Source organism: Suncus etruscus, chromosome 8 (assembly GCF_024139225.1).
Source record: "Suncus etruscus isolate mSunEtr1 chromosome 8, mSunEtr1.pri.cur, whole genome shotgun sequence".
NCBI lineage: Eukaryota > Metazoa > Chordata > Mammalia > Eulipotyphla > Soricidae > Suncus > Suncus etruscus.
The window spans coordinates 51,682,550-51,709,469 of record NC_064855.1 but is presented as its reverse complement, the minus strand read 5'-3'; the positions used below and the strand labels follow the sequence as shown (position 1 = coordinate 51,709,469).

At 32.0% G+C, this 26,920-nt stretch overlaps 1 protein-coding gene across 2 annotated transcripts in view; it reads right to left on the bottom strand.

The window, feature by feature from the left end:
• Positions 1–26,920, bottom strand: part of NBEA (neurobeachin) — a 697,365-nt gene that overhangs the window by 404,979 nt on the left and 265,466 nt on the right. For both annotated transcript variants that reach the window (XM_049778738.1, XM_049778739.1), the window contains 3 exons: positions 22,011–22,165; positions 19,746–19,872; positions 12,335–12,462 (listed from right to left, as the gene is read on the bottom strand). In XM_049778738.1, the coding sequence (XP_049634695.1) occupies positions 12,335–12,462; positions 19,746–19,872; positions 22,011–22,165 (410 nt within the window). The remainder of the gene's footprint in view (positions 1–12,334; positions 12,463–19,745; positions 19,873–22,010; positions 22,166–26,920) is intronic.

Sequence of the window (26,920 nt, the reverse complement as noted above, 5' to 3'; positions counted from 1 at the left end):
AGCATATTTGTTCTAGTCCACAGTTATGTTATAATTATTCTAGCAAATTCCTGATCTCCATTGCTCCTCTTTTCCTATCTTTGCATGGCTTTTCATTATTTGGAGAAAAACACTTCACTGAAATATCATGTATACACACCAAAAATTAGTTTACTATTACCATATCCTTTGGGATTAAATACATTTTGAAATAACTGTCCTTTAAAACAAGTTTGACTGAAATATTTTAAGGAACCATAAGTAAACCATGAATGCATATACTGAAGTTTTTTGCTTCATCTTGCTAATGATTCAGTTGCAAAAATAAGACATACAAATACATAAGTATGAATGAGTCTAGAGTAGCACCTGAAAACTTAAAATATAGTACTATGCTTCAAATACCTAAAATATCTAGGCTTTTTAAATATATTTTTCTGTACTCATAGAATCAAGTTCTACCACTGAAGTGACTGAAGTGTTTTGCACTTGTCTTAACCTCCTGATCTAATCATAACAGCAATGATTATGAAAGAAATAAGAGCCACTTTCAGTACTAAAAATCACTGGATTCCTTAATTCTTTTTGGGTTAAATTTAACTATTCTTATATAAATCCTCAGTATAGCATTTCTTCCAAAAAAAAATGGCCAAAAAGCATATAAAAAAGTGTTCCACATCACTAATCATCAAAGAGATGCAAATCAAAACAACAATAGATATCTCACACAGAGACTGGCACACATTACAAAGAACAACCAATGCTGGCAGGGATGCATTTGTATACTAATGTGTTTTATCAAAATTTCATATTTTTATATATTCTTAATTTATCATTAAAATATTAAATAGATGTATTAATGGATTAAAATAAATAGATTACATATTAATGCATTAAATATTTTAAAGCATTTTATTAATTGGTCTAGTCTAGTCTATCAAATAAATATACATATGGTTTTATATAGGTATATGTAGGTATTAAATAAATATATTAAAAATAATTATTTTAGCAGGATTTTAATGTTGGCTTTTCTATTGATAATTTCCTTTAGATACAAAGAAAACTACCTTGAAGCAAAAATGTAGTAGTTACTATTATATCTATAATTCAGTAATTATTTAGAACTCCAAAGAGTGAAAATCAGAGGGCAATTATCAGCTTCTGTTTCTCCTTTACAATCTTTGTCATAACATTATTTCTTTACTTTAAAGTTAAGTTAGTAGCTTTATTTGAGAAAAATAAATAAATATAACAGCTATTTTTTAAATATAATGAACTTGGGAATCCACAAATACATAAATAGAATCAGATTCAAGCCACAAAAATGTATATCCATAGTTGAAAAAGTCAGTCCTTTCCAAAAAATACGTAAGACATTAAATGAGTCATCTCTAAAAACAGCACTGTTTTCATACATTATGCCAAGACACAAATATAAAACAGACACATGTTGTGTGCTTATAACGTATACATTCAAGCAGAAGACACAGCAGATAAACAGACTGGTTCAATGTGAGGAGAGCACGTATTATCTCAGACTCATTATAGGAAAAGGACTTCGAAATGAAGATAAATGTCATTAAAGTAATTCCTCTTGTGATTACAAGAAAATGGAAAATTAAGAAAAAAATAACAACAGGAACTATCTGACTTATAGTAATCTTGTTATTAATTACTAGCGGAAAATGACTTAAAGAGCTCTCTGAGATCATTAATCACAAACAATATTATTAAATTTGTAAAATAAAATCTTATTCGAAATAAATATCTTTCTCTACTCAATGAAACTAGTCTCAAAAGTTTTCTCTAAAAACAAAATAAATACATGCTTAAAAACATTCAATGTGAGGGTTTTTTTCTACTTCAAGTGCTGCAATATACTGCTATTGCAATTACCTGTAATATCTTAAAAATTGGTTTTATAGTTATAACAACATAATTCAGAGCCAGAGAGATATCACTATTTATTCAGAAGCACATTTTTAGGTGATTACTGAAATAGCCAGTCTATTAAAAATTACCAGAATAATATGAAGAAACAGACATCTAGAAAATAATTGCAGCAAATCAAAGATGTTCACCAGGAAACTAAGAAACTTTCTGGAGAGTTACTGCAAAAAGGGATCATTTGTCTTGGTACTAGATCAATTAAGGGGCATCTGTAATGCAGAAAACTGTTTGGATACCTGAGAAGGACAGACTGGAAACTGATGGTCAAGGGTTACATGCCCTAAAGCTGACCTCCAGTTCTGAAACTAGAGACAAGGAACAACATATCTGATCAGCAGAGCAGCGGCTAAAAAAATGTAGGCCCATGTCTACTTCATATCATTGTGTTGGTGTTCAAACACAGTGGAGGTGAATATTCATAATTATTAAAATTAAAAAATTTTATTCTTAGAATTTTCCCCAAATATTTTCATATGAATATATCCTAAAATTTATTAATCTGGTAACTTGGGGATGAAGAGCCAAGCACGTAAATTTCTTTAATCTTGATTTTTTTAAGTTTAAGATCTATATTAAAAATTAGAGAATACGGCTTTTGATAGAGCAAATAGCCTCGTGAATATGAGCAAATAAATTGACCTCTACCAATAATAGAAATCTTCATTGGCAACAGAAGCTTAATGATTTTGAGCTTCTTAACAAATCAAACAAAATATTTTTACACTGTGATAGTGTACATAACTAAAAGAAATGCATTCATGTTGTTATTGAGCATATAAACTGAAGCAAATGTTTTAAGATGTAGTATTTCCATCCTGTGTATGGTACCTGCTTTATGCCATTTGTCATGGCAGGTGATTAAAGAACATTGGTGTGATTTACCACTTCTGCCAAACCAATAATAGGTCACAAACTGCAACATGAAAAGTACTAGAATTGTTCTTTTTCCAGTTTTTATATAGCCCACAGCTAAGAATAGTTTTTTTTTTCTTTTCTTTTTTTTTTGTTTTTTTTTTTTGTTTTTTTTGGCCACACCTGGTTATGCTCAGGGGTTACTCCCGGCTATGCACTTAGAAATTGCTCCTGGCTTGGGGGACCATATGGGACACTGGGGAATGAAACCGAGGTCTGTCCTGGATCATGCAAGACAAACACCCTACCACTGCACTATCGATCTGGCCCAAGAATAGCTTTTAGATTTTGATATATTAGGGTTGGGGAAAATATTTTATGATGCTTGACTTGATAGTGTTAATAAATTACTACTGGAATATTTGTAAGATCATTTGTGTATCATTTTAATAAAATTTTAATTGATTCACCATGAGATAGTTATAGACCTGTTTATGATTTGAGTTTCAGCCATACAAAGCCCAATATCCATCCCTTCACCAGTGCACATTTCTCATCATCAATGCCCTCAGTTTCCATCCTACCCTCTCCCCTGCTGGCCTCTAAGGCAGACATTTTTCTTTTCTCTGTCTCTCTAGTTCTCTCTCCTCCTTTTTCTCTCTTCTTTTTTAAAATTAACCACTTTAGTTTGCAATATTGTTACTGAAGGGGTACCGTGCATATCAATCATATCACTTTACCTCCTTTTAGTACCTAGCTTTTGTCCAGAGTGATCATTTCCAATTATCATTGTCATAATTGTCCCTTCCTTCTAACTGAACTTTCCTTCTCTTTGTGGCAAACTTCCTATCATGAACCTGTTCTATAGACTCCCATCTCATAAGTCTTTGCGTATAATCGGATCCCATCCCATTCAGTTTAAGCCTTGTTACTCATTTGTTGGAAACATTTTTAAATGTAGTACCTTAAATTGGTGTTTAGACGGCCTAATCCCACCTCTGGGTGTGGACTATTCCTTCCTAATAAATACTTGTGGTTTCAGGAAAACACTCTCTTGTGTTTCTAGACTTCCCGTGGAATTTCTTATTGCTTTCTTAGGGTTTGATGGCTTATGTGTCGGAATTCCTGAACTTCTTATCCCTCTATATGTGTGTATGTGTGTATGAGTGTGTGTATGTATGTATGTATGTATGTATGTATGTATGCATGTATGCATGTATTATTTCCTAGATCGATGTTTGCTTCCAGACCAGCATCTCTCCAATGTCTTGGCTTTAGAACCTGAGGACTAATTATAGACCATACTATATTTTTATATACTACAAATTATTGTGATCATTCTATACCTTTCCTTCTGACACACTTTACTCAGCATATTACTCTCCAATATCCATCCAAGTATAAGCAAATATCATTTGTCCTAACAACTGTGCATTATTCCATTGTGTAGATGAACTAAAGTTTCTTTATCCACTCATCTGTTCTTGAACACAGGGGTTGTTTCCAGAAACTGGCTATTGTGAATAATGCTGTAATAAACATGGGAGTGCAGATGCCTTTTTTGCATTTTCTGGGACCTTAGGATAGATCCCAGGGACAGTATTGCTGATTCATTTTGTAGCTCAATTTCTAGATTTTTGAGGAATATCTGTATTATTTTCCAAAAAAGCTGGACCAGTCAACTTTATCATCATCAGTCGATGAGGGTCCCTTTCTCCAGGCTTCTTCATTGCCACTGATTGTTCTTGTTCTTTGTGATGCATGCCAGTCTTTGTGGTCTGAGATGGTATCTCATTGTTGTTTTCATTTGCATTTTCCTGGTGATTAGTGATGTGAAGCATTTTTTCATTTGCCTTTTGCTTATCTGTATTTTTTCTTTGATGAAGTTCCTCTTCATCTCTCTCATTTCTTGATGAAGTTAGATGCTTTTTACTCATATATCTTATAAGATATATCTTATAAATCTAAGATATTAATCTCCCATAAGATAGTTATTGAATGAATAGTTTCCTCCATTCTATGGCAAATCTTTGTACCCTGGTCACCATTTCTTTTAAGGTGCAGAAGCTTCTTATTTTAATGTAGTCACAACTATTTATCTTTGCCAGCTCTGCCTTGGTCAGTGGTGTTTAATCCTGAGGCCTTTAGCTTTAATGGCATGCTATGTATATATTGTCTGCAGTTACTATTACAATACAATAAAAAAGTCAAGAGAGAAATAGGATGCCTGTCTTTAATACAGTGTGAAGAACGAAAGATGTAGGGCCTTAGTGGTGAGAGCATTGCACTTGTAAAGGCGGGTGCTCTTTATATACATATATATGTGTATACATATATATTCATATACACGTATGTATATATAAAACCCAATTACAAACATGCTTGTTATAATGGTGCTTAAATAAAGATATTTTTTAAAAATAAAGTTATAACAGAAGTCATTTGGCTACTAGTAATGCTAAAATATTTAGTATAAGGTTCTTTGCAGTCAAGTTGTTTCTGATGATGCACTACAGAATACCTATAGTTTTTCTAGCTTGACTACCACAAAAAGAATACAATATGAAGTGCTCATGTTTTTAAAGAGGCATGAAATTTCACTTTATTCGCTATTTCAAAAATCAGAATGAATATAAAATCAGTAAGCAGTATTTGACACTATTATAATGATTTGGTCATTTGCAGAATTTGTTCCTGTAAGTTCAAAGGGAATAGTTCTGATGGCCTGAAGTGGTTACTTTTTAATGAAGGGTCCATTAAAGCTAGGTACTTGTTTTATTTTTTTATGTTCACTAAATTTGTATTTATGGTTCAAATTCTTGCAAAAGGTACTAGGTGGAGCAAAGTAATTCAGTGGCTTCTTTTCATTTTAATATATCGGCGTATAAGACGACTCCCTAATTTTGCAGTTAAAATATAGGTTTAGGCCTATATTCACTGTATCAGTCAGAATATTCCTGTGCTGCAACTGTATGTACCACAGTGAGCCAATCACAACAAGCAAAGGTTCAAAGGTTATACTGTAATAGACTTCCTCTCTGACTCTGGCCAATCTGAGCAGGCTTTTTACAATGTAGATTCAGGTCCGAACATTGTCTAATTTGCATGCATAAAAAGCCTGCTTGGATTGGCTGAGTTAGAGAGGCGGTCCGAGCAGCCTTGCACTGATTGGTGCAGGATCGAGTTGGAAAATTTGTTTTTTTTGGCAATATTCAGACAATTTTCATTTAGCGGCATTTTCGGGATATATTCGGCATATAAGACGATCCCCGATTTTCAGTTGACTTTTTTTTTGTTTCAAAAGTCGTCTTATATGCCGGAAAATATGGTACTTTGAATTCAAACAATCTCCAATTATTTCACTGTTCCATTAAATATGTATTTAATACTTGTTCAATAAAGTTATATATTTTTTCTTTCTTCTGTACTCCCACTTAGCCTTTGACACAAAAACTGATTGATTAGAGGCAAGAGCAAGAAAATATAGCTAGTAAGATGCTTGTCTTTCAAGTGGCCAACTAGGGATCAATCCCCACCATCCCATCTGGGCTCCCAATCCCAACCATGAGTAATCTCTGGAAAAAGACTCAAGGACTAAGTCCTGAATGCAGCTAAACGTGACCTCAAACAACAAAGAAAATAACAAGCAGACAGATTGTTTAATCTTAGTCATACTATCATTTTTCCCTTTTCAATATTAATCTAAGCATTACTTAGACCTACTTCTACTCTCTCCATTACTAGAATTTTGTATAATTGGCAATATTAATATCCTGCCTTGCCTGGTTTGTATGTGCTGCTTTTATACACTTTTCATTAATAGTCATCAAAATGTGTCTAGCATTATAGCCTTCATATTGCCTCTCCCTTATAAATCTGACGTCCCTAATAGTTATATCTGATCAACAATTTGCCCACCCTGTGATACTGTTATTTCACAAAATGTTGTTTCAGAAATAGAGTTGATAGAAAAAGTAGTTTCAGAGAAAATATCAGTTTTATATAATAAAATAAACTATTAAACAGAAAAATAGGAAATTGGTAAACTGATTTCGATTATTCATAAACTACTCAATACTGAGTGAGGTAATCTAAACATTTTCCTTTCTCATATTCCTTCCTTGTATATTTTCAAATTAAACGAATTACATTTTCTATTTAATCATAAATACGAATTACTGAAATTTGATTATATAAAACATGTTACTTTTTTTAGTCAATTTACCAATATGGAAGTAATTTCCGGGCACATATTTTTAGATGCATTTTTTTACAAAGCTGTTGACAAAGTGGATTTAGGCACACAATGTTGCAGCTCTAATCCCATACTAGTGTACAAATTCCTCCACAAGACCATGGTGGTGTCCTTCAGCATCTCTCAGACAAAATAGCATATTATCATGCCCGAAAAACAAACTGCCATGCTGGATCATGTATATAAACTAGGGGTGTCAGGACACCACATTTTGCTAGAGATCGCCCACAAACAAAAAGATGGAGTTTATTTTTGCCTATATTTTAAACAACACTAAACAGCAAAAATTAGTATTTGATAAGAAAATTCTTACACAGATGTGAGATAATTAAGAAAAATTGAACATAAAAACAAAGCTGTGGGGTCAGAGAAATAGTACAGTGGGTAGGATGCTCTGCCTGACATGCAGACTACCTGGGTATGATTCCAGGCCTCCCACACAGTCCCCCTGAACAAAGCCAGGAGTGACTCCTGAGTGCAGTCCACAGTAAACCCTGAGCTTTACCTGATGTGGCCCAAAACTCAAAATAAATGCGTAAAGAGATAAACAAAACTAAAACTAACTCAAGTATAATTTAATTACCTAAAATAAAGAATGAATGCTTATTCCTTTGCAGGACATTAAAATATCTACCATATTTATTCGAGTATAATACGCACCCCTAATTTTCGATTAAAGATTGGCATAAAAATTTGTTTCACGCCAAACATAATTGACCAAAAAAAAATGAGATTTTGAAAATGTGCGGCCATGAAAAAATCATTTATTGACAACATAAACTGTTATAACACAATACCGAAATAAAATGACCGGTAACAATATTTATTTAAAATGCTTCAAAGTCTGATTCATCATCAGATACACAAAAGAGTTGTTCCCATTCTTCTGGAGTTCATTTTTCATCAGTGTCCCTGTTGACAGGAACATCTGTTTCTCCAGTTTCTTCGCTATCTTCGGAGTCTGAATTCCACAGCAGGTCATCTTCTGTGCCTGTCTTCAAAAAACTCTTGATGATCATTTCTTTTGGTATGTCTTTCCATGATGTTTGAACCCAGGATGTCACAAGAGATAGGCCAGGTTTCTTGAGGTTTTTTTTTTCTTAGCAGCCCGGAAAAGACACAGGCGAACTCACAATTCGCCTGCGCCCTCATTGGACCGGCCATCACTGCCACCCCACCCCAGCTCTCGTTTATAACGCGCACCCAAACTTTGATTTCTTTATTTGGTAGAAAATTCTGCACGTTATACTCGAATAAATACAATAATTACTAAATTTAACTTTTCTCTATCATAATTTTTTTATATTTTTCTATCAAACATTTTTATAGAAAGTCAAAAGTAATAAAATACATGACAGGACTTTCTGTGGGGGTGGTCCACACTTGGGGTGCTCAGGGATTACTTCTGCCTCTCTGCTCAATAAAGACTTCTTATGTTACTATATGCCAGTTGGTCAATTTTAGGCAAGTACCTTAGCCCCAGTAATATCTTTCCAGCACCAAGAACTAATTTTAAAAATAGCAACATTTTACAGCTAGGGTAAAAAATTTTAGTCAATGAATTTTCTTGGACAATTTACAGCAGTTCAATAGTTTTTCTTTGACAAAAGGAGAAGTGTCAAATTAAAAGAAAAAGGGAAACAGAGGAGTTTAATAGAGAAAGACAAATCAAGAGGACATGTTTAATAATTAAAAAATAAAATATATACTTCCCCAGATTGGGGTGGAGAAAAAGAGCAAACTTTGATAACAGTAGTAGGCAATTCATGGTTAGAGAAAACTGACCAACACTATACAAAATTTACCTGTTTTACTATATTTTCAAAAATTATCAATAATGATGTTCAATTTAAGTAAGAATAAGTCCTATTAAGTAGCAAATTTAAGTTATAAAAGGTCAATATAAATATTATTTTCTAATGATTATAATGAAAACAGTTCTATGGGTAAATATAAATATTATATATATATATATAAATATATATACACCAGCTATAGATACCATAAGATACCAGAGCACACAAACAAAACATAATTTGGCTACAGGAAGTTAAGTATGACCTAAGAAAGAGTAATTCAGAAAAGCAGAAAAGGATTCAATGCAAAAGGATTTCATTAAAAAAGACAGAGAGCACATGTGTCCCCTAGACCCATGTGTCCTTCTGTGCTGCCAAGGTACCTAATGTCTGTATACATGTCACCTGCATCTTCCCTCTTGAGATGTGTACTTTGCTACTTCCCTATTTTTATTCTGGATTGTGCCCTGTGGCTATTTAAAACTTCAGAGAAGCTAATGTCTCTTGAGTGTTTTACACCTTCTCTTTCTTATCCTCCTCTTCCTCAGAAGTTTTAAATAAAACCCATTTTTACTTTATTTTAAAAAAAAGAAAAAAGAAATGGGCTTGAGAAATAATAGAGTGGGTAGGCCATTTGCCTTGCATATGGTGATTGACTTGGATTTGATTACCAACATCCTATATGGTTCCACCATCTCTGATAGAAGTGATTCTTGAGTGGAGAGCCACAAGGGTAAGCCCTGAGCACCACCAAGTGTGACCCTAAATAAAACCAAAACAACAATGTAAAGCCCCTAAAGAAATGAGATCATATATAGCTTCTTTTAAGGTTTAAAGGATTTAATAACTGATGATTTTTAGATCACACTAGGCAGCGTTCTGGACCTAGTCTTAGATCTGTACTCAGGAATCGCTCCTGAAGGTGCTATAGAGAACAACTAACATGGCAATTTTTAAAATGTGTCGATGGAGAAAGCACTCTAAACTCTGTCCTCTTCAGTGCAGAAATTTTGTCTCCAAGAAGAGATGGGTATGTTCCAGACTACGCCACGTATACAGTGGGGAGGGAGTTTGCCTTGCACAGGTCAAACTGGTTTCTATACCAGCACTCCATATGATCTCAAGCCCACCAGGAGAGATCCCTGAGTACAGAGCTAGAAATAAGCCCAGAGCACCATCAGTTTTGGGGGCAGGGAGAGGAGAAGATAGAAGGAAGAGGAGGAAAAGGAGGAGGTGGAAGAAGATTAGAAGAGAGAAGGAGGAAGAAGAGGAAGAGGAGGAGGAGGAGGAGGAGGAGAAAGAGGAAAGAATCTAAGAAGAGAGAAAGAGGAGGAGGAAGAGGAAGAATAGGGGTGAAAAATAAAAATGAAGTGGATGGAGAATATTTTTGAGAATCTAAAAAGAAAGATTTTGACCAAATTGTGAAGAATAAAAAACAGTTCAAAATTAAATAGAAATTGTCAATATCTGGATTGTATGAACTACAGAAATATGAGGACCACAACTAAGAATATGGAATGAAGCATATGATGATTATATTCTCATGATTTTGACAATAGGACATATGTAAATCCTTTCAATGCAAAAAGGAACAAAATCAAACCATATCCTGTCAAGCAAATGGAAAGCAATTATGTTGTTTATATTAACCAATAGTTTATTAATAAATATTAATTAATCAGTAATATATTCATATTTTAATATATGTAATTTATCAAAATGCTTTACTTTTAGCAATATATAGATTATTAAAATAAATTAAGAAAAATACAATTTTCAGTTAGGTTGAAAATAGCTGAAGTATACTTTGCAAAGTCCAAAAAGTGCTTTGAAGAATTAAGAAACAGTCCATCTGACTGATTTATTGGGGAACCTGAGAAGGGAGCCACATATGTGGGGCCCTGACTATCCAATACAGAAAAAGGAAACCTTTTACTTAGAAATTTAGAAATTTCTTAGAAATTCCTTAGAAATTTAAATAGTTATAGATTGTCATTTAGAAACAAATAAGATGGTGTCTAAATGACTTAAAAAATATTTTCTTCCTTTCCTTTGCTAATTTTAATGTTACATCAGGATTTGTGTCCAACTATTTGCAATCATGAAAAACCCTTACCTAACACCATTTGCATCAGACAGTGCACCCAATTTATTTTAGTATGTATTTAATATATATTAGCTTATTTTACAGTTTTGTTACATCATTTCAGGAAGGAATACAATGATGTAGGAAAAAAAGACTTTTGAGAAGAAAACAAATATTTATTTTTTCAAGATTGTTTATTTAATATTTAAAATGAAACTCATTATGAAAAAGCATGACAATAAAAATATAATGGATCAACATACAAAGACTCAAAGAAAGGGGGTTAATTGAGAAGAGGAGACAACTGATAACATATAACTAGAACCATGACTATCCTGCTATTGTTTAATTTTTAATTAATATTTGTATTTAAGGATCATGATTACAAACATGTTTGTAGTTGGGTTTCAGTTAAAAAAAGGACACTCCTGGAGCCAGAGTAGTGGTGTGGAGCGGTAAGGCATCTGCTTGTCGGTGCCTGCCTAGAACTGGAGTCCCATATGGTCCCTCCAAGGCAGTAGCGATTTCTGAGCGAACAGTCCGGAGTAAAACCTGAGCTTCACGGGGTGTGGCCCAAAATAAACAAACAAACAAACAAAAAACAAAAGCAAAAAGGACACCCCTCTTTCACCAGTGCAACATTCTCAACACGAATGCCCCCCATCTCCTCTCCCACTCCCTGCCTGTATTTGAAACAGCATTCTTGTTTTTAGCTACAGTACTCTTACTCTTTGGGAAGAATGTTTTGTCAACATAGTTTAAGTTTAAAAAACTAAGCTCCAAATCAATATCACTTAAGCAATTAAACTTGGGTGGTTTTTATTGGGTTTGGGGGCCATACCTGTTAGTTCTCAAGGTATACTCCTTCCTGGTTGTATGCTTAGAGAATCACTCTTGATGGACTCATAATTTGTGAGGGGAATTGACCTGGGTAAGCCTCACAAAAAGCAAATATCTAACTCACTGTACTAATTCTCCAAACTATACATTAAATTGTCATTGATTAGAAGACCATAGCTTCACCAATCCAACTTGAAAAAGTAAGTATTTTTTTATATTTCTATATCTTCTCAATTAAAATTACTCAGATACAAAAATTATGTAAAACTATAAAAAAGTCACTTGAAAAAGCAGGGATTTTTAAGATATTTCATAGTAAAAACACTATCCTGAACGTTGTAGCTATGATAGGCAAAAATCTTGAGTGAAAGTCTCCCACTTCAATCATACTCAAAATATTTCACTCTGTTATTGATAGTGACTTGCAATATGAATTAATAATCCATATTATTAATGAAGGAAAAACCTTTAGATTCTCTTGACAGTAAACTCCTTGTGAAACACAAACTATAGCATAATTAATAGATACATTATAGAAGTTTGAAATAATTAGAATAGAGAGAGATATCATACCTTCTATCAATAGCTCTTGTCCATGACTGCCAAGAAGTGTACGAGATAGGAATGGGGCAAAGTCTACAAAAATTTCACGTAGAAGAGGAGCAACTTTTTCTAAAGCTCTTTCAAGTTTTGCAGTGATGCTGTTGAAATTAAAACATAAATACTAGTCAATATAACCCAATATACAATATCAAATAAGTTTTATCTCTAATTTAAAACATACAAAATCATGAAAGTAGAAACCCTGACAAAGATACAAATCCATGAAACAGTTAGAACTTCATGCAGAAAGGATACACTGTACATGAAACTACCTGAATATTGAAGTCAAATAAAGACTATATTGTGAAAAATAAATACTAGTACTCTCAAAGGCCAAGACTGTTCTTAGCTGTTAAGAGCTTCAAAGGATAGTGTTTGAAAAACTCCACTGTATATTCCAAACATTAAAGAAAATAGTTCATTTTTTGCATCTACCATAGCCAATCTTTGGATACCAGGTATCCTTTGTTTTTAAAATTCTTCAGGAAAATTTTTCAAAGAACTGGGCTTATCAGAAATAACTATAATTCAGTATAATATAATTGAATTACTTTAGCAAAGAAAATGACTTTTCATAAACCCATGTACATATATATATACATATATATATATATATGTATATATATATAAATCCTGAAGTATTACTATTATCTTTGGAGGTAATTCCCAGTGGACTTACTCCTAACTTTATGCTCAGAGATCACTCCTGGTAGTACTTGGTGGTCCAGAAGCAGTGCCTGGAATCAAACTGGAGTTTGAAATGCCCAATGTAAGTACATTAACTCCTGTACTATATTTCTTTTTTTTTTTTTTTTGGGCCACACCCGGTAACGCTCAGGGGTTACTCCTGGCTATGTGCTCAGAAGTTGCTCCTGGCTTGGGGGACCATATGGGACACCGGGGGATCGAACCGCGGTCCGTCCAAGGTTAGCGCAGGCAAGGCAGGCACCTTACCTTTAGCGCCACCGCCCGGCCCCTGTACTATATTTCTAACCTTTGCAATACTATTCATGCTGTTATAAAATATTTTTAACATAGAAAATCCCTCAAGTATATATATATATATATATATATATATATAGGTAAGGAAATTCTGATCAGGTCAAGTGAAAATTTAGTAGCATCTACTCATTGTCCTTACAAGTAAATGCTTTCAGTGTTCAACTAGTTGGATTATGATTCTGGTTCTATTGCATGCCATCTAAAGGTTATTAAAATATATCCTGTCTGTAAAGTTAAAATGAACAATGTACCTATAAGGATCCAATGAACTAAAGCACATTAAGGCAAAAAAGGAAAAAAAAAAGATAATTCAATAATGGCAGTGCTTTGCCTCTGACTTTAAATTAATCATATCTTTTTTAATCTCAAAAATAATTCACTCTATAAAAGTTTTAAAGTTAGTTTAAAGACCAAGGAGATAATACAGTGGGTAGGGCATCTGTGTTGCATACAGTCAACCCAGAGTCTGACACTCCCACCACATATGGTTCTTTCACCATGCCCCAAAAGGAAAAAAATCTTTGAGAGCATAATCAGGAATAAGCTCTTAACACAGCTGGTGTGGCTCCCATACCAAAATTGCCAATATAATAATATAATTTTAGATAAACATATTTTTCTGCACAGAAAACAGTGCAAGGCATGACTCAAAATTATAGATTCACTAAAATGCTACCCTTTTTACATTACATGTAAAACATGGGACAAACTGATAGAATAATTTGCAATACATAATTATTAATTACAACAGTCACATCTAGGAAATGTATTTTGAAAATAATTAGATTAATGATAGTATTTACTAATAATGAGCTATAGAAAAATAGCCAGTAAAGGTCACCTTGCAAGAAGGAATCCCCATTAACAATGTGCTACCTCTGGCCCAGTAAATACAAACAGAACATTTTGGGCCTAGTTTTTCATTAATACCTTTCAATCACTAAGATCATGTCCTATGACGATTCTCAGATACATCAACCCTCTCTAAATAAAGAAAGTCAAGACAAAATGGTAAAGTTAAACTTTATGTAACATAAGAAAGTAACATAACGTTAGTAAAGTTATGAAGTGGAAAAAAATAGATAGGATTCTAGAGTTTGTAACTGAGTTCTGAAAAAGGCAGCAAAGCATGGATACTGGTTTTTATTTAACATTAATGAAAATACCAGATTTATAAATGTTCATATCATAGCTTACAAAAATTATAATCTAATACTGTCTGATTAAAGTCAGAAATATGTCATCTTAGTTTACTAAATCCCTGATATATTTCACATTGTCCTTTAGGATCAGAGACTTCCAATTTGAATAGGCAGTGATTCTTCTTTGATGATATGTGGGAGCTCAAACCCAAGGTCTCACATATGAAAGGCTTGTGTCTTGCTAAGAAGCCATATAATGCCTCCAGCAATTATCTCCTGGTGATTACTAAATTAATATTAAATAAAAATTTCTATTAATTTAAAAAGTAATACGTGTGCACATAAAAATGAATTGCCTCAAACAGTCCAATTTCTATGAGTGAATCAGTAAGATTTTGAAACTATGTTTTTATATTTCTAGAAGATATTAAGAATGTAAGTGTAAGAAAATATAATAAAAATTGTAAAACATCAAGTGAAAAAGGTAATATAACTGTATTTTGAAATAAAGCTAAAATTGCTCTTAGATTAAAATGATAGCTTTAAATGTTCATATGAGAAAAGAAGAAAACATAAACAAGAGTTCAAAAAATTGTTTATCATAAGATACAAGAGTAGAATTTAAACATTTTAAGGTATATTATCTATTATAACTATTTAACTCAGCCTCTTGACACAGAAAAAGCAGTCACAGACAATGTATAAACAAATGATCTCATATTATAATTAATCTTTATTTATGAAATTTATTGGAGGCATAGTTTGGGCCTCATTGTTTTAAATTGGGCAGTGGCTTTTGGACTACTGGCCTAAGTTTACCATAAAGAGTGGTGAGTGCATTTAGAGAAATAACTACACTAACAACTATCATGACAATGGTAGTGAGTGAGAGAAATAGAATGCCTGTCTCTAAAACAGGCAGGGGGTGGGGGAGGAAGGAGACAGGAGGCATTGGTGGCAGGAATGTTGTACTTGTGTGTGTGTAGGTGTTCTTTTTTTTAATAACTGAAACCCAACTAAGCACATGTTTATAATCATGGTGCTTAAAGAAAGATATTAAAAAAAAAAGAGAAAGGAAAATCTAGAAAATCTGAAATAAAAGGTAAATAAAAATATAAGAATTTAATGTAATAGTAAACAAAAATGTCATGAATCCAACAACTAATTAATTTTTTGTTTTTGGGTCATGCCTGGTGGCAATCAGAGATTGGTTACTCCTGGCTCTGCACTCAGAAATCACCCCTGGTTGGTTCAGGCGACCATATGGGATGCTGGGAATCGAACCAGTGTCTGTCCAGGGTTGGCTGTATGCAAGGCAAACGTCTACTGCTGTGCTATCTCGCCAGCCCCTTCAATAAGTAATTTTAAAGGAAAAAGTCATAATATTGATAAATCAGTAGCTACCCTAATTATGATTAACTAACAAAAATAAATTAACAATGTCTTCAAAATGAAACATTAAGATACTCTACACATATTTTAAAATAAATAAATATAGTAAAAAGCTTCATGGTAATAATGCACACAACTTAGAATAAATGGTTCAATTTCTTAAATGACCAAAAACTATACAAACAGAAAATAAAATTGAAAAAGCCATTTATTCAATAAAGAAAATATTTTCAAATATTTCACAAGAAGTATATTTCAGGCAGAAATGACTCAACTGGTACAACATCAAGTTCCCAAATTTAAGCAAACATATGTACACAGAAAGAAAGCAAGCTCAACTAAAAATTGTTAAGTTGAAATGTCTAAACCATAAGGCAAATAATATCAAAAATAAGTGGATTAGGCAAAGTAACAGGATATAAAATCAACTGTTAAAAAAACAATACTCTTTTGATATATTGTCAAAATAGCAAAGATCTTTGCTACTTTTTTCTAAGTTTTACTTGGGTCTGGTTGTCAAAGTAATTACAAAAATGCATTTTAACTAAACTTATTTTTAATTTCTATAATTTTATATAACTAGAAATATACAGTATTTATTCCTTTAGCACCTACATATTTTCTGATGTATAAGAGAACTTTTGGCCCATAAAAAACTTCTTAAAAGTCAGGGTCGTCTTATATGCCCAGTATATATAGCATGGTGAAACTTATAACAGCTTTGGGGACAAGTGATCTGGCCCCCTCTTACTTTTAAGAAGTTACTTATTTTTAAGACTTTTAGGAAGTTTTTCATGGGTTTAAGAGTCATCTTATACACTGGAAAATATGGTAACTCAAACTAAAATTTAGAAGTAAAAATATTGCTTTAAAATATCAAAAGTATGATTAAGGGGCCTGAGCAGTGGTACAAGCAGTAGGGCATTTGTCTTGCTATGCACTAACCTAGGACGGACCACAGTTCAATGCCCCAGTGTCCCATATGATCCCCCAAGCCAGGAGCCAGTGTAACCCCTGAGCGTCACCTGGTGTGGCCCAAAAACCAAAATAAAAGTATGAATAAATAATAACCAAGATAATAATAATAAATATAATACTTTCCTAAATAAAAGTGAGTAAGGGCCAGAGAGACTACAAAGGATAAAGTTACATTACTCATTGTGTCACCCCCGGTTCAATACAGGCACCACCATATTTGATCCCCCAAGCATTTCCGGGAGTGATCTCTGAGTGCAGAATCAAGAATAAATTTTTAATTCTGCCCAGTGCAAGCTCAGTATCTCAAACCTTCCCACAAAAAGAGAAAAAAATTCTTAAAGAACTCATATAATAAATATATAATGTTTACAGAATCAATGACAATATTCTTTATATTGATCAACTGCTAGATTAAAGACAGAAGAACATTTTTCATAAAATTTTACTAGAAGTTAGGCTGTTTTTAGAAACTGACAGTTCAGCTAAAAATCTAGATCTGAATCAAATAGATGTGAATAAGAATAGAACTAAAGACTTTCAGAACTGAATTGGACTTGGTTTCAGAACTGAATCGACAAAAGAAAACAGTTCACAGAGGAATGAAGAGATTGACACAAGAGGCAAACTGATATAAACAAATTCAATGAGATAATTCAATGGTGTTGAAACAGGAGATACTTGTTGATAAAAAACAAATAATATTTTTTTCAACACTTTTATGTCAACTCACCATCCGGTTAGGAGAAAAGACAATTTATTTATTTATTTATTTATTTATTTATTTATTTATTTATTTATTTATTTATTTATTTATTTATTTATTTATTGGTTTATGGGCCACACCCAGCGGTGCTCAGGGGTTACGCCTGGCTGTCTGCTCAGAAATAGCTCCTGGCAGGCACGGGGGACCATATGGGACACCGGGATTCGAACCAACCACCTTTGGTCCTGGATCGGCTGATTGCAAGGCAAATGCCGCTGTGCTATTTCTCTGGGCCCAAGACAATTATTTTAAATAAGCGGTATTGGAGCATCTTTAGTTCCATTATCTCTACCTCATTAAAGTCAAAATAATAAATCCCAAATAAAATAACACCAAAAAACAGGCAGAATATTTGTCTACAGAACAATGTAGACAAATATCTCATGTACAACAATATATTAACAAACAAAAATTTGATTGAATTGAAATTCATTTCTTCTGTGGATCAAAATATCACACAGAATGCATTAAAATATCCCAACTTATAGATCTGGTAAAACATACATGATATACAATCATGAAATCTAAGATTTGATTTCAATTTTAAACTGTGTAAGTATTTAATAACTACCAAAAGTTTTAAGCATTTGTAAATTAAAGAATTTTTAGAAATCAAGATGCTCAAACTCATTAATTATTAAAAATATGGAAAAAAGTACAGTGAACACACTAGGCTTCCACAATAATGTAGTATGTAAAGAAGACAATGTGAGCATAACGAAAAGTATTGCCATATATATGAAGCTACAAAAAATTTTAGATGCTGTTGCTGAATTAGTACTTACATTTAGTATTATCTTCAAAAACATACTTGAACAACATAAATCAGCAATTCTACAAATTATTTTTAACAGATTTGCATATAAATTTCTTTTTTCTCCCCCCCAACCCTGCATAGATATTTCTAATGCACTCAGGAGTAATGTACTGACTTTAGTATATAAAAAGTAGCAGTGTGTTTTGTCTAAAAATGAAAAACTCTGAATGTCTATCAAAAGGTTAATAACTATAGAATACATAAATAAAGATGACATAGACTAAAGAATTATAACATAGATAATAATCTACTAATACTATTAATAAATAATCTAATAATAAATAAATCTAATAAATAATCTAATAATACTATTCAAGTTGTAAATTTGAAGAAAGCAAGTATTACTACAAGAAAAATACTAAAAGTGAGGACATGGGTATATTTTGGTGGGGGTCTTGGGCAATAATACAATATGATTTATTGTTAGATTGTTTTTATTAGATTATTAGATTGTCAGACTCTACATTTCTGAAAATGCTAAATTAAAAATAAATATATTCATGTATTTGAGTGTTCATCTAATTTTAACTTCAAAAATATGAGCAATTTCTAGAAAGCTCTTTAATTTATTTTTCCTGTCTCGCTATGATGGAAAAGATAATGTGGGATTATTCGGTTCCAACTGTATGTGTTATACTTTGCAGATTTAGTTAGGAAACTTGTATATAATATTTTTCAGCATTAATCCTAAATGCTACCTCTTGACCATGTTTAAACTTCATTGTGTATTTATGAAATTAGGTTTATAAATTCATAAAAATCAACACTAGGAAATTGTTCTAGATCCTGCAATTTAGTATTGGAAATATAATAAATATAACAAATTATATACATAAAAACGAGTAATCAGTTAAATATACCAAATAGGGGCCAGAGAAATAGCACAGCGGTAGAGCATTAGCCTTGCATGTGGTCAACTATGGACACACCCAGATCTGATCTGGCATTCCACATGGTTTCTTGAGCCTGTCAAGAGCAATTTCTGAGCACAAAGCCAGGAGTACTAATCCTTGAGCACCACCGGGTATGGCCCAAAAATCCAAAATTAAGTTATTAATAAATAAATCAATTAATAATAAATATATATCAAATAATGCATCATGAAATGTTATCACAAAAACTAATCATTCTCAAAATAATTATACTTTTAATTTTTATATATTGGTATGTATAAATATATTTTTATAAAAATTATATGAAAATTTAACTACTTAAAATTGTATACTGTTTTACTGTGCTTGAAGTGACAAGGAATTAAAATGAGGAAAGACTCTTAATCATGTATACCTCATGTTTTCAGCTGAATCTTCAGGCATTGGAGCAACAGTTTGTACAGCTGGAAGGTTTTTGCTGGTAGCACCATTCACAAAACTAGAAGAGGAGGAAGAGGAGGAGGACCCTGAATCCACAGCACCTGTTCCCAAAATAATAATTTTAGCCTCAAACATAAATTTCATAAATTTAATTACATAATTACTATTTGATTTTTAAAAAGTTATTTATCTGATTTCCCAAACATTTTGACAATTAAAAATCACTGTCTACAATGATAAATTACAATCTTTACATTAAAACCTACATGATCTACTGATAAAATCTAACAAAACTACATTTCACAACTGTTACATAAATGGAAGATATCAATAAACAAAATTTATTTACATAAGATAAATGAAGTTTATAAATATGCAAATGTATATGTGAAAATTACTGCCACATAGTGGGGTTTTAATGCCATATAACAGAAAAATTACAATAATTGCCTTAACTTAAATTTATGGCACAGAAACATAAAAGCTCAATTTTATGAGTGATTGCTTCAGAAAGAGTATAATGAAAATAATTATAATTGAATTAAACATTAATTACCAATGATATAAAATGATATCTAAAATAAGTTTTCTCTATTACTACAATATAATTTTATATAAATTTTAAATTTTTTAATTTAAAATTTCTAATTTCTATATATAATGTAAGTACATTTAATATATGTGAAGATGAGGGACATCTAGTGTTTCTAAATATTATACAAATTCTCATAAGGGGTATTGCTTACTGGAATTTGAAGTACAACATGTTGTAGAGAATCTACATGCCATCTTATAAAATGGGCCCAATTTACATGTATCCCACAATATGTGTGTGTATTTCTAAGGTAGATGATTATCAGTGACATTCTATTTTTCATCACAATTTATATACTTTATTCTATCACTAGTTTTCCTGATATATCACTTCTCACATCTATTACCAATTTATGAAAAAAACTGAAAATCTATAATTTGCTTCAGATAAAGAGGAGGCTGAATTTTCATTTATCAATGTCTTAAAAATAAGAACCTTATTTTATGTTCAATAAACATAAAACATAGATATCTAATTAAAAATAAATCTTTACATTTTCCATAGTACATATTTTGTTAAAAACAAAAACATTTTTAATTTTACAAAAAAAGTAACTATAATAACTTGCTTCAATTGGACATATTTATTTATAAACAGATAAACCTAACATGCCCTTTAATATAAGCTATTAATGATGCTTTTTTTACTAGTATAAATATGCTTATAGAATACATTCTACTTACTACAACCCCATAAATGTGTTGTTCATGATATGTCAAACTCAGGTGGTATGGTAAACAAGATAGATACAAAAAGCACAAATAAGAGCTATGAAATTAATAAAAATGGATAGAATCTAAGTAATGATAATAGATGGAAAAGTTCAATGCTATACAGTTTGGAGAAGAGAAGGGTACTATAGTCAGGGAAGAAAAGTCAGGGATCATCTTGCGTTGTATAAATACCTAAAATGGAATCACAAAGATTTGGGTAAGGATTTATTTTGCTAATAATAAACAGGAACATTTCTGGAAATTACCAAAAAAATAGTTAATCAGGCCTTTAAAATTTGTAGTAATTTGGAATTTCTGTCCTAAAATAAATAGAAAAATGTTGGACAATGATTACAGACGACCGTTATCTAAGTATGTAATTAATTCCATCCCAAATAATGTTTTTTTAAAAACATGCAACTTTCATCAAATTGAGGTTCTTAAATAATGCCAATGTTCTTAGGGGAGCTCTGACTTCCCTTCAAGAATTTAACAAAAATTATACATTGGATTAAACAGATATATGCAAGTTAATCTATTTTATCACTAACAGACTGCATACACCTTGATCATTGTCAGTTCATTAATCTTTATAAATCAAACTTCAATGCTCAAATTATCGTTGGCATTGCTCCCTAAATACCTTGTGATTATCTGAATTCACTCTGAAGAGAAAAAGCAATGTGTTTTGAGAACACTCAAAATAAAAATTAATGACATCCTCTAATACGACCACTAAAAACCAGGCCCCAGAACTATAGATAAATTCTGAAATATAGTAATATAAAAGTAAAAGCTTCTGAAAGGTTAAGATAATCTTCAATGATCAGGGTCTTTTAATTTTAAAGATCAAGCTAGCAGAGATAAATGAAGATAAAAAAAAAACAGAAAAAATAAGATGAAGTATCACAAAAATATATAAGGACAATACCTGTTGTATTAATCATACTTTTTGGTGTGGCTCCAGTAGCAGCAAATATATTAGAAGCACTGCCTGTTGGCAGCCCACTTCCGGCAGCACTGGCCCCCACTGTAGTTACAGCTAAACTACCAGGCGGTGGCTTCTTTACAGGCACCACAACACTCCTGAAAGAAAAAAATTACAAAAAAGAACACAATGTTAATTCTAATCCTACCAAAACAGACACAAATAGATGCATAAAATTTTCTATTTCTAGTTTTTGTATTTGTTTTTAATTTCTGAGTTAAGTTTCATCAATGAAAAGGAAGTAGGGATGAAGATACTGAGTTGACCTTAGTATCAATTTATTTAGGCATAAATAAATCTCTATCTGAAGTTTACAAACTTTTCTTCAGATGATATGTGGGCATTACTCATAGATCTGGGAAATGTGAGCAAATGTATGCTATAGATTAGAACCACAATTCTCAAGAGATGCAGTCTCTAGATAATTTATTAGAGGTTTTTAAAGGAATTTTTCATTTTAGATTTATCATCAAAACTTTCCAAAGCTTTGAACTACTTTGAAATGCATATTTCATTGGTTATCTAGCGATACAATAAAATAACAAACATATTTAAAACAAAATATAATACTTTCTCTACCTCTCCAATTGCTCTTCTGATATATAAAATAAAAGCTGTGTATAAATAAAATCAAGCTGTTTTCTAAATTGTTACTGGGAGAAAAGTTCTTATACCAAATAATCTAAATAATGGATCTTTACCAATTTTAGAAGTTAACTCTATAATAACAAACTACTAGAGGTCTTCTTCAATAAAGTAGTGACAGTGAGATAAATTATATTATAAAAGTTATATGGGAGGGAAAAATCTACATCTTAATAACTCATAAAAAGGGGGCTGGAGCAGTGGTGGGGAGCGTTAAGGCATCTACCTTGCTGACAATAGCTAGGACGGACCCTGGTTCAATCCCTTGGCATCCCATATGTACCCCATGCCAGGAGCAATTTCTGAGTGCAGAGCAAGGAGTAACCCCTGAGCATCACTGGGTTTGGCCCAAAAACAAAACGAAACAAAAAATCTCATAAAAAAGGCTTCTAAATGCACACAAAAATTAAATTTTGGTCTACAAGAAATATCCCAAGAGCATTTGTCTTACTTGAAATTGTTTTGTGTAGTATACTGTAAAGTTAAAGTTTACTTAATGTGTTATCTTTTCCTCATAGATGGATCAGAAGCACTAAAAACTTATGTCATAAGGTTTAAGTAGCAACAGGTTATATCCTATTACATACATGGCCAAAAGACATTAGAACATTGTGGCTGCTATGTTAATTATATGCATATGCTAAATGACAAGAGAGAATTGGAGTATGGGAATACAATCACACAAGCAAGAAAGTCTGGATTTAAATGTTTGGATCAGATGTAAAGTGAAACTGCTTTTTTTTAAAATAAGAGGGTCAAATGTGGGCAAAATAGAAAACAAGCAAAATAATTTGTAGTGTTGTGAATGTGGTGTTAGAGAAAAGCTAAAAATATTGTACACAGTTTGGTCTTATTAAGTAAAAGACACAAGATGTGTTAGGTACAAAGTTTGTTTTGTTGATTCATTAAGTATTGATGTAGAAATTTTCAGTAAACATATGAATTGGAGTCTATGGTTTATGAAAAAGGCATGATATAACTCATTAATTTGTTAGTAACTAGTCTATGTGCTATTTAAAGACAAAAAAGTAGACAGATCATCAAAGAAGTGAGTGAAAAGTTATAGTTTTGGTATGTCCATTATTAATTATATTAATATTGAAAAAATTGAACATTTGATCTAAGTAGAAAGTAGAAAGAGGAATGTGTCACTTTTGTGACATCATCTCAGAATCACTTTAGATTCTTTTTATTCAGTCTCTCTTCTCTGTAACACCTACTGCCCACTTACAGTTTATGGAAATAGAACTACACATAGCAAGTATGGAGAATACATAAGTCAGACATTAAATAAATACAAAAGGCAGGCAATAAGTATATTGCATAATTAATTTCAGTATTTGTTCTCATCAGAATTCCAAGCAGAATCTTTCACAAATACAAACATTAACACAGTTGAGTAAAATAAATATAAAGGATCAACAGAAAAAAAGATAAGAGAATAAAAAAATCTATAGTGAAAATGCAACAGAAGTTGAAGGATTTGCCAACAAATATTGTTGATAAAAATTAAGGAATTTCCCTTCCAAAATAATACGTTCACATCTTATTGTATAATAAAATAAATTTAATTTAGAATCTTTTTATCAAATTTTCAGTTAATAAGATTATCTCTAGATAACTGCCAGGGCATCAGGGGAGACATTTGGAGAAAAAAAGAAGTCATATAGGTCAGACGAAACCTACTTGAGAAATGCAAGGCCTAAAAGCAGATTGAGATATACTCAGCAGACTTGTTGTATTTGGACTGTGAAATCATGTGGTCTGGTCCTGGTTTATTATAGGACAGAAATGTATGCATATAGTTGGCTTCCTGTTGCCTGTCCGTATTTTACAGCCTTTGAATGATGTTATAAATATCCAAATGGCCCAATTTCAGAAAGAAGTTTCTCTACTACTGTCATAAAAGGAGTTGTTGGATTTTCAGTAAAGTCCAAAATTGTCTATATACTACTTTTTAAAACTAAATACAGGCCCTTTCATCTACTATTGTATTTTTAAGTAAGTTATTTATTTATGAACTCATAAATTTTATTTTCTTTAAAAAGAATAAGTAAATCAAACTTTAAAATGTGCCTGTCAAGGTGGCAAGCAAAAAAAGGTGGGGGTGGGGGTGAAGGATGACAGAGTATGAAAACACGGATGATGGGAGTGGGAATTGACATTAGTTATGGGACTGGTGTTGAAACATTATTTGTCTAATACACAACTATCAATACTTCTGTAAATCAAGCTTCTTTAAGTAAAAAAAAAAACACTTAAAATACAAGTGACACAAAAGTCAGATAGTAAAGCAATAGGGCACTTGCTTTGCATGATACTGACTCAGGTTCAATACCTAAATCCCATATAGTCCGTAAATACACATTGCCAGTGTGGCCCACCAAAAAGCAAAGTAACATATTCTACGTGTTAGGAAATGGAATCGTAGATAGTCTAAGAAAATAAACATAACAAATGACGAACGACCCATAATTAATAGTTCTTCTAATTTCTGGATTAGAACTCAAACCTGTCAAGATTATCAAATAGTTATCTTAAAAAAAAAACTGGGGCAGGAGCACTAGCACAGCAGTAGGGCGTTTGCCTTGCACACGGCTGACAGCACAAACTTTGGTTAAATCCCTGGTCTCCGAAACCCAGAGCATTTCTGAGCACCTAGCCAGGAGTAATCCCAGAGCGTTACCAGGTATGCCCCCGTCCAAAAAAAAGAAAAGAAAAAATTTTGGAGAAAACAGTTGTTATGAATTTCAGTTTGATGTCCCAATTTAAGTTCTGTAGTTAATCAGATAGCAGAAGGCAACTAATAACAATAATATAAGGACCAATTCTGTTATTAATTTCCACTTCAAAAAAAGGTACCAATTGCAGTTCAATGGACTGTGTAAAAGCCAAAATAGACAAAGGATAACAACCACGAGACAATTAGGGTGCACCATGCTTGGTCAAAACTGCACTGTCTAATTGCACTTGCAGTGCACTTGAACATAATATAACCTAAAATTTCATTGTTTAGACACAAAAATTTGAACTGTAAGGATTAGCAACTTAAAAATCATTTGGCTTATGTTTACGTGTATAAGCCTATCATGTACATATTTTGATATAGAATTAAAATATTAAAAATAAAAGCATAAGAACAGAAATGGAAACTTACAACAATAATTTTATTTACTTTATAAATATTGAACAGTGAAGTTTAAATCCCAACAGCAGTACTACAAAATTTTTTATTATTTACTCAAATTGTCAGTTCTAATGTTAATATTGAAAAAATATTAGTTTTAAAACATCTAGAGAGGAGCCAGAGCGATTGCACAGCGGATAGGATATTTGCCTTGCACACGGCTGACCCAGGTTGGATCCCTGGCCTCCATATAGTCCTCAAACCTGCCAGAAGTGATTTCTGAATGCAAAGCCTAGAGTAAAGCCTAGATGCCACCAGGTATGGCCCAGAAACCATAAACAAACAAACAAACATTGAGAGAGAATACCTTGGCCTGAGCTTATACTTCAAACTCAACAATATGAAAGCTTCATATTAAACTTCACAATTAAATAGAAATACTTATGTACTATATATCAATATATATAGTACTTATGTACTATATATCAATACACATTAAAAAGAGAAATATATTATTCTCAAATATTTTAAAGCATGTTGACACCAACAATCAAAGTTAACATTTTACTTTAAAATACAGAGTAGAAACAATTTATTGCTTTAAAAGAATACAATTATCTTAACATAAAAATGATGGCTATTGAAATAGAACAAAAATATAGCTCAAATAGAATACTTTATAAGTCATTTTCTATAAAGGAAGTTGTTAACAGAAGTCTTTCTTTAGAAAAAGACAAGCTCTAGAATGGCAATATTAAGAATTTAATTTCATAATTCTACTTTCTCTACGTAGATAGTGTTTCTTCACTATAGAATAGTACTAGAGTATCTCTGAGAGATTTGGTACTATACAATTCACAAATAATCATGTGAGAACCACTTGTAGTAATCAAAGACAAATTCTTAAATTTGCATATAATTTAAAGACGTTGAAAAGAATTTATACATATATGCATTTGATGCTGCAATCTACGTAAAAACATTAAGTTTAAAAATTTAAGACACTGAAATTCATCAATGCTCCATATTAAGTGAGAACACCAGATGGTAATTTTAGGAAGTTATTTACAAATTCAAAATC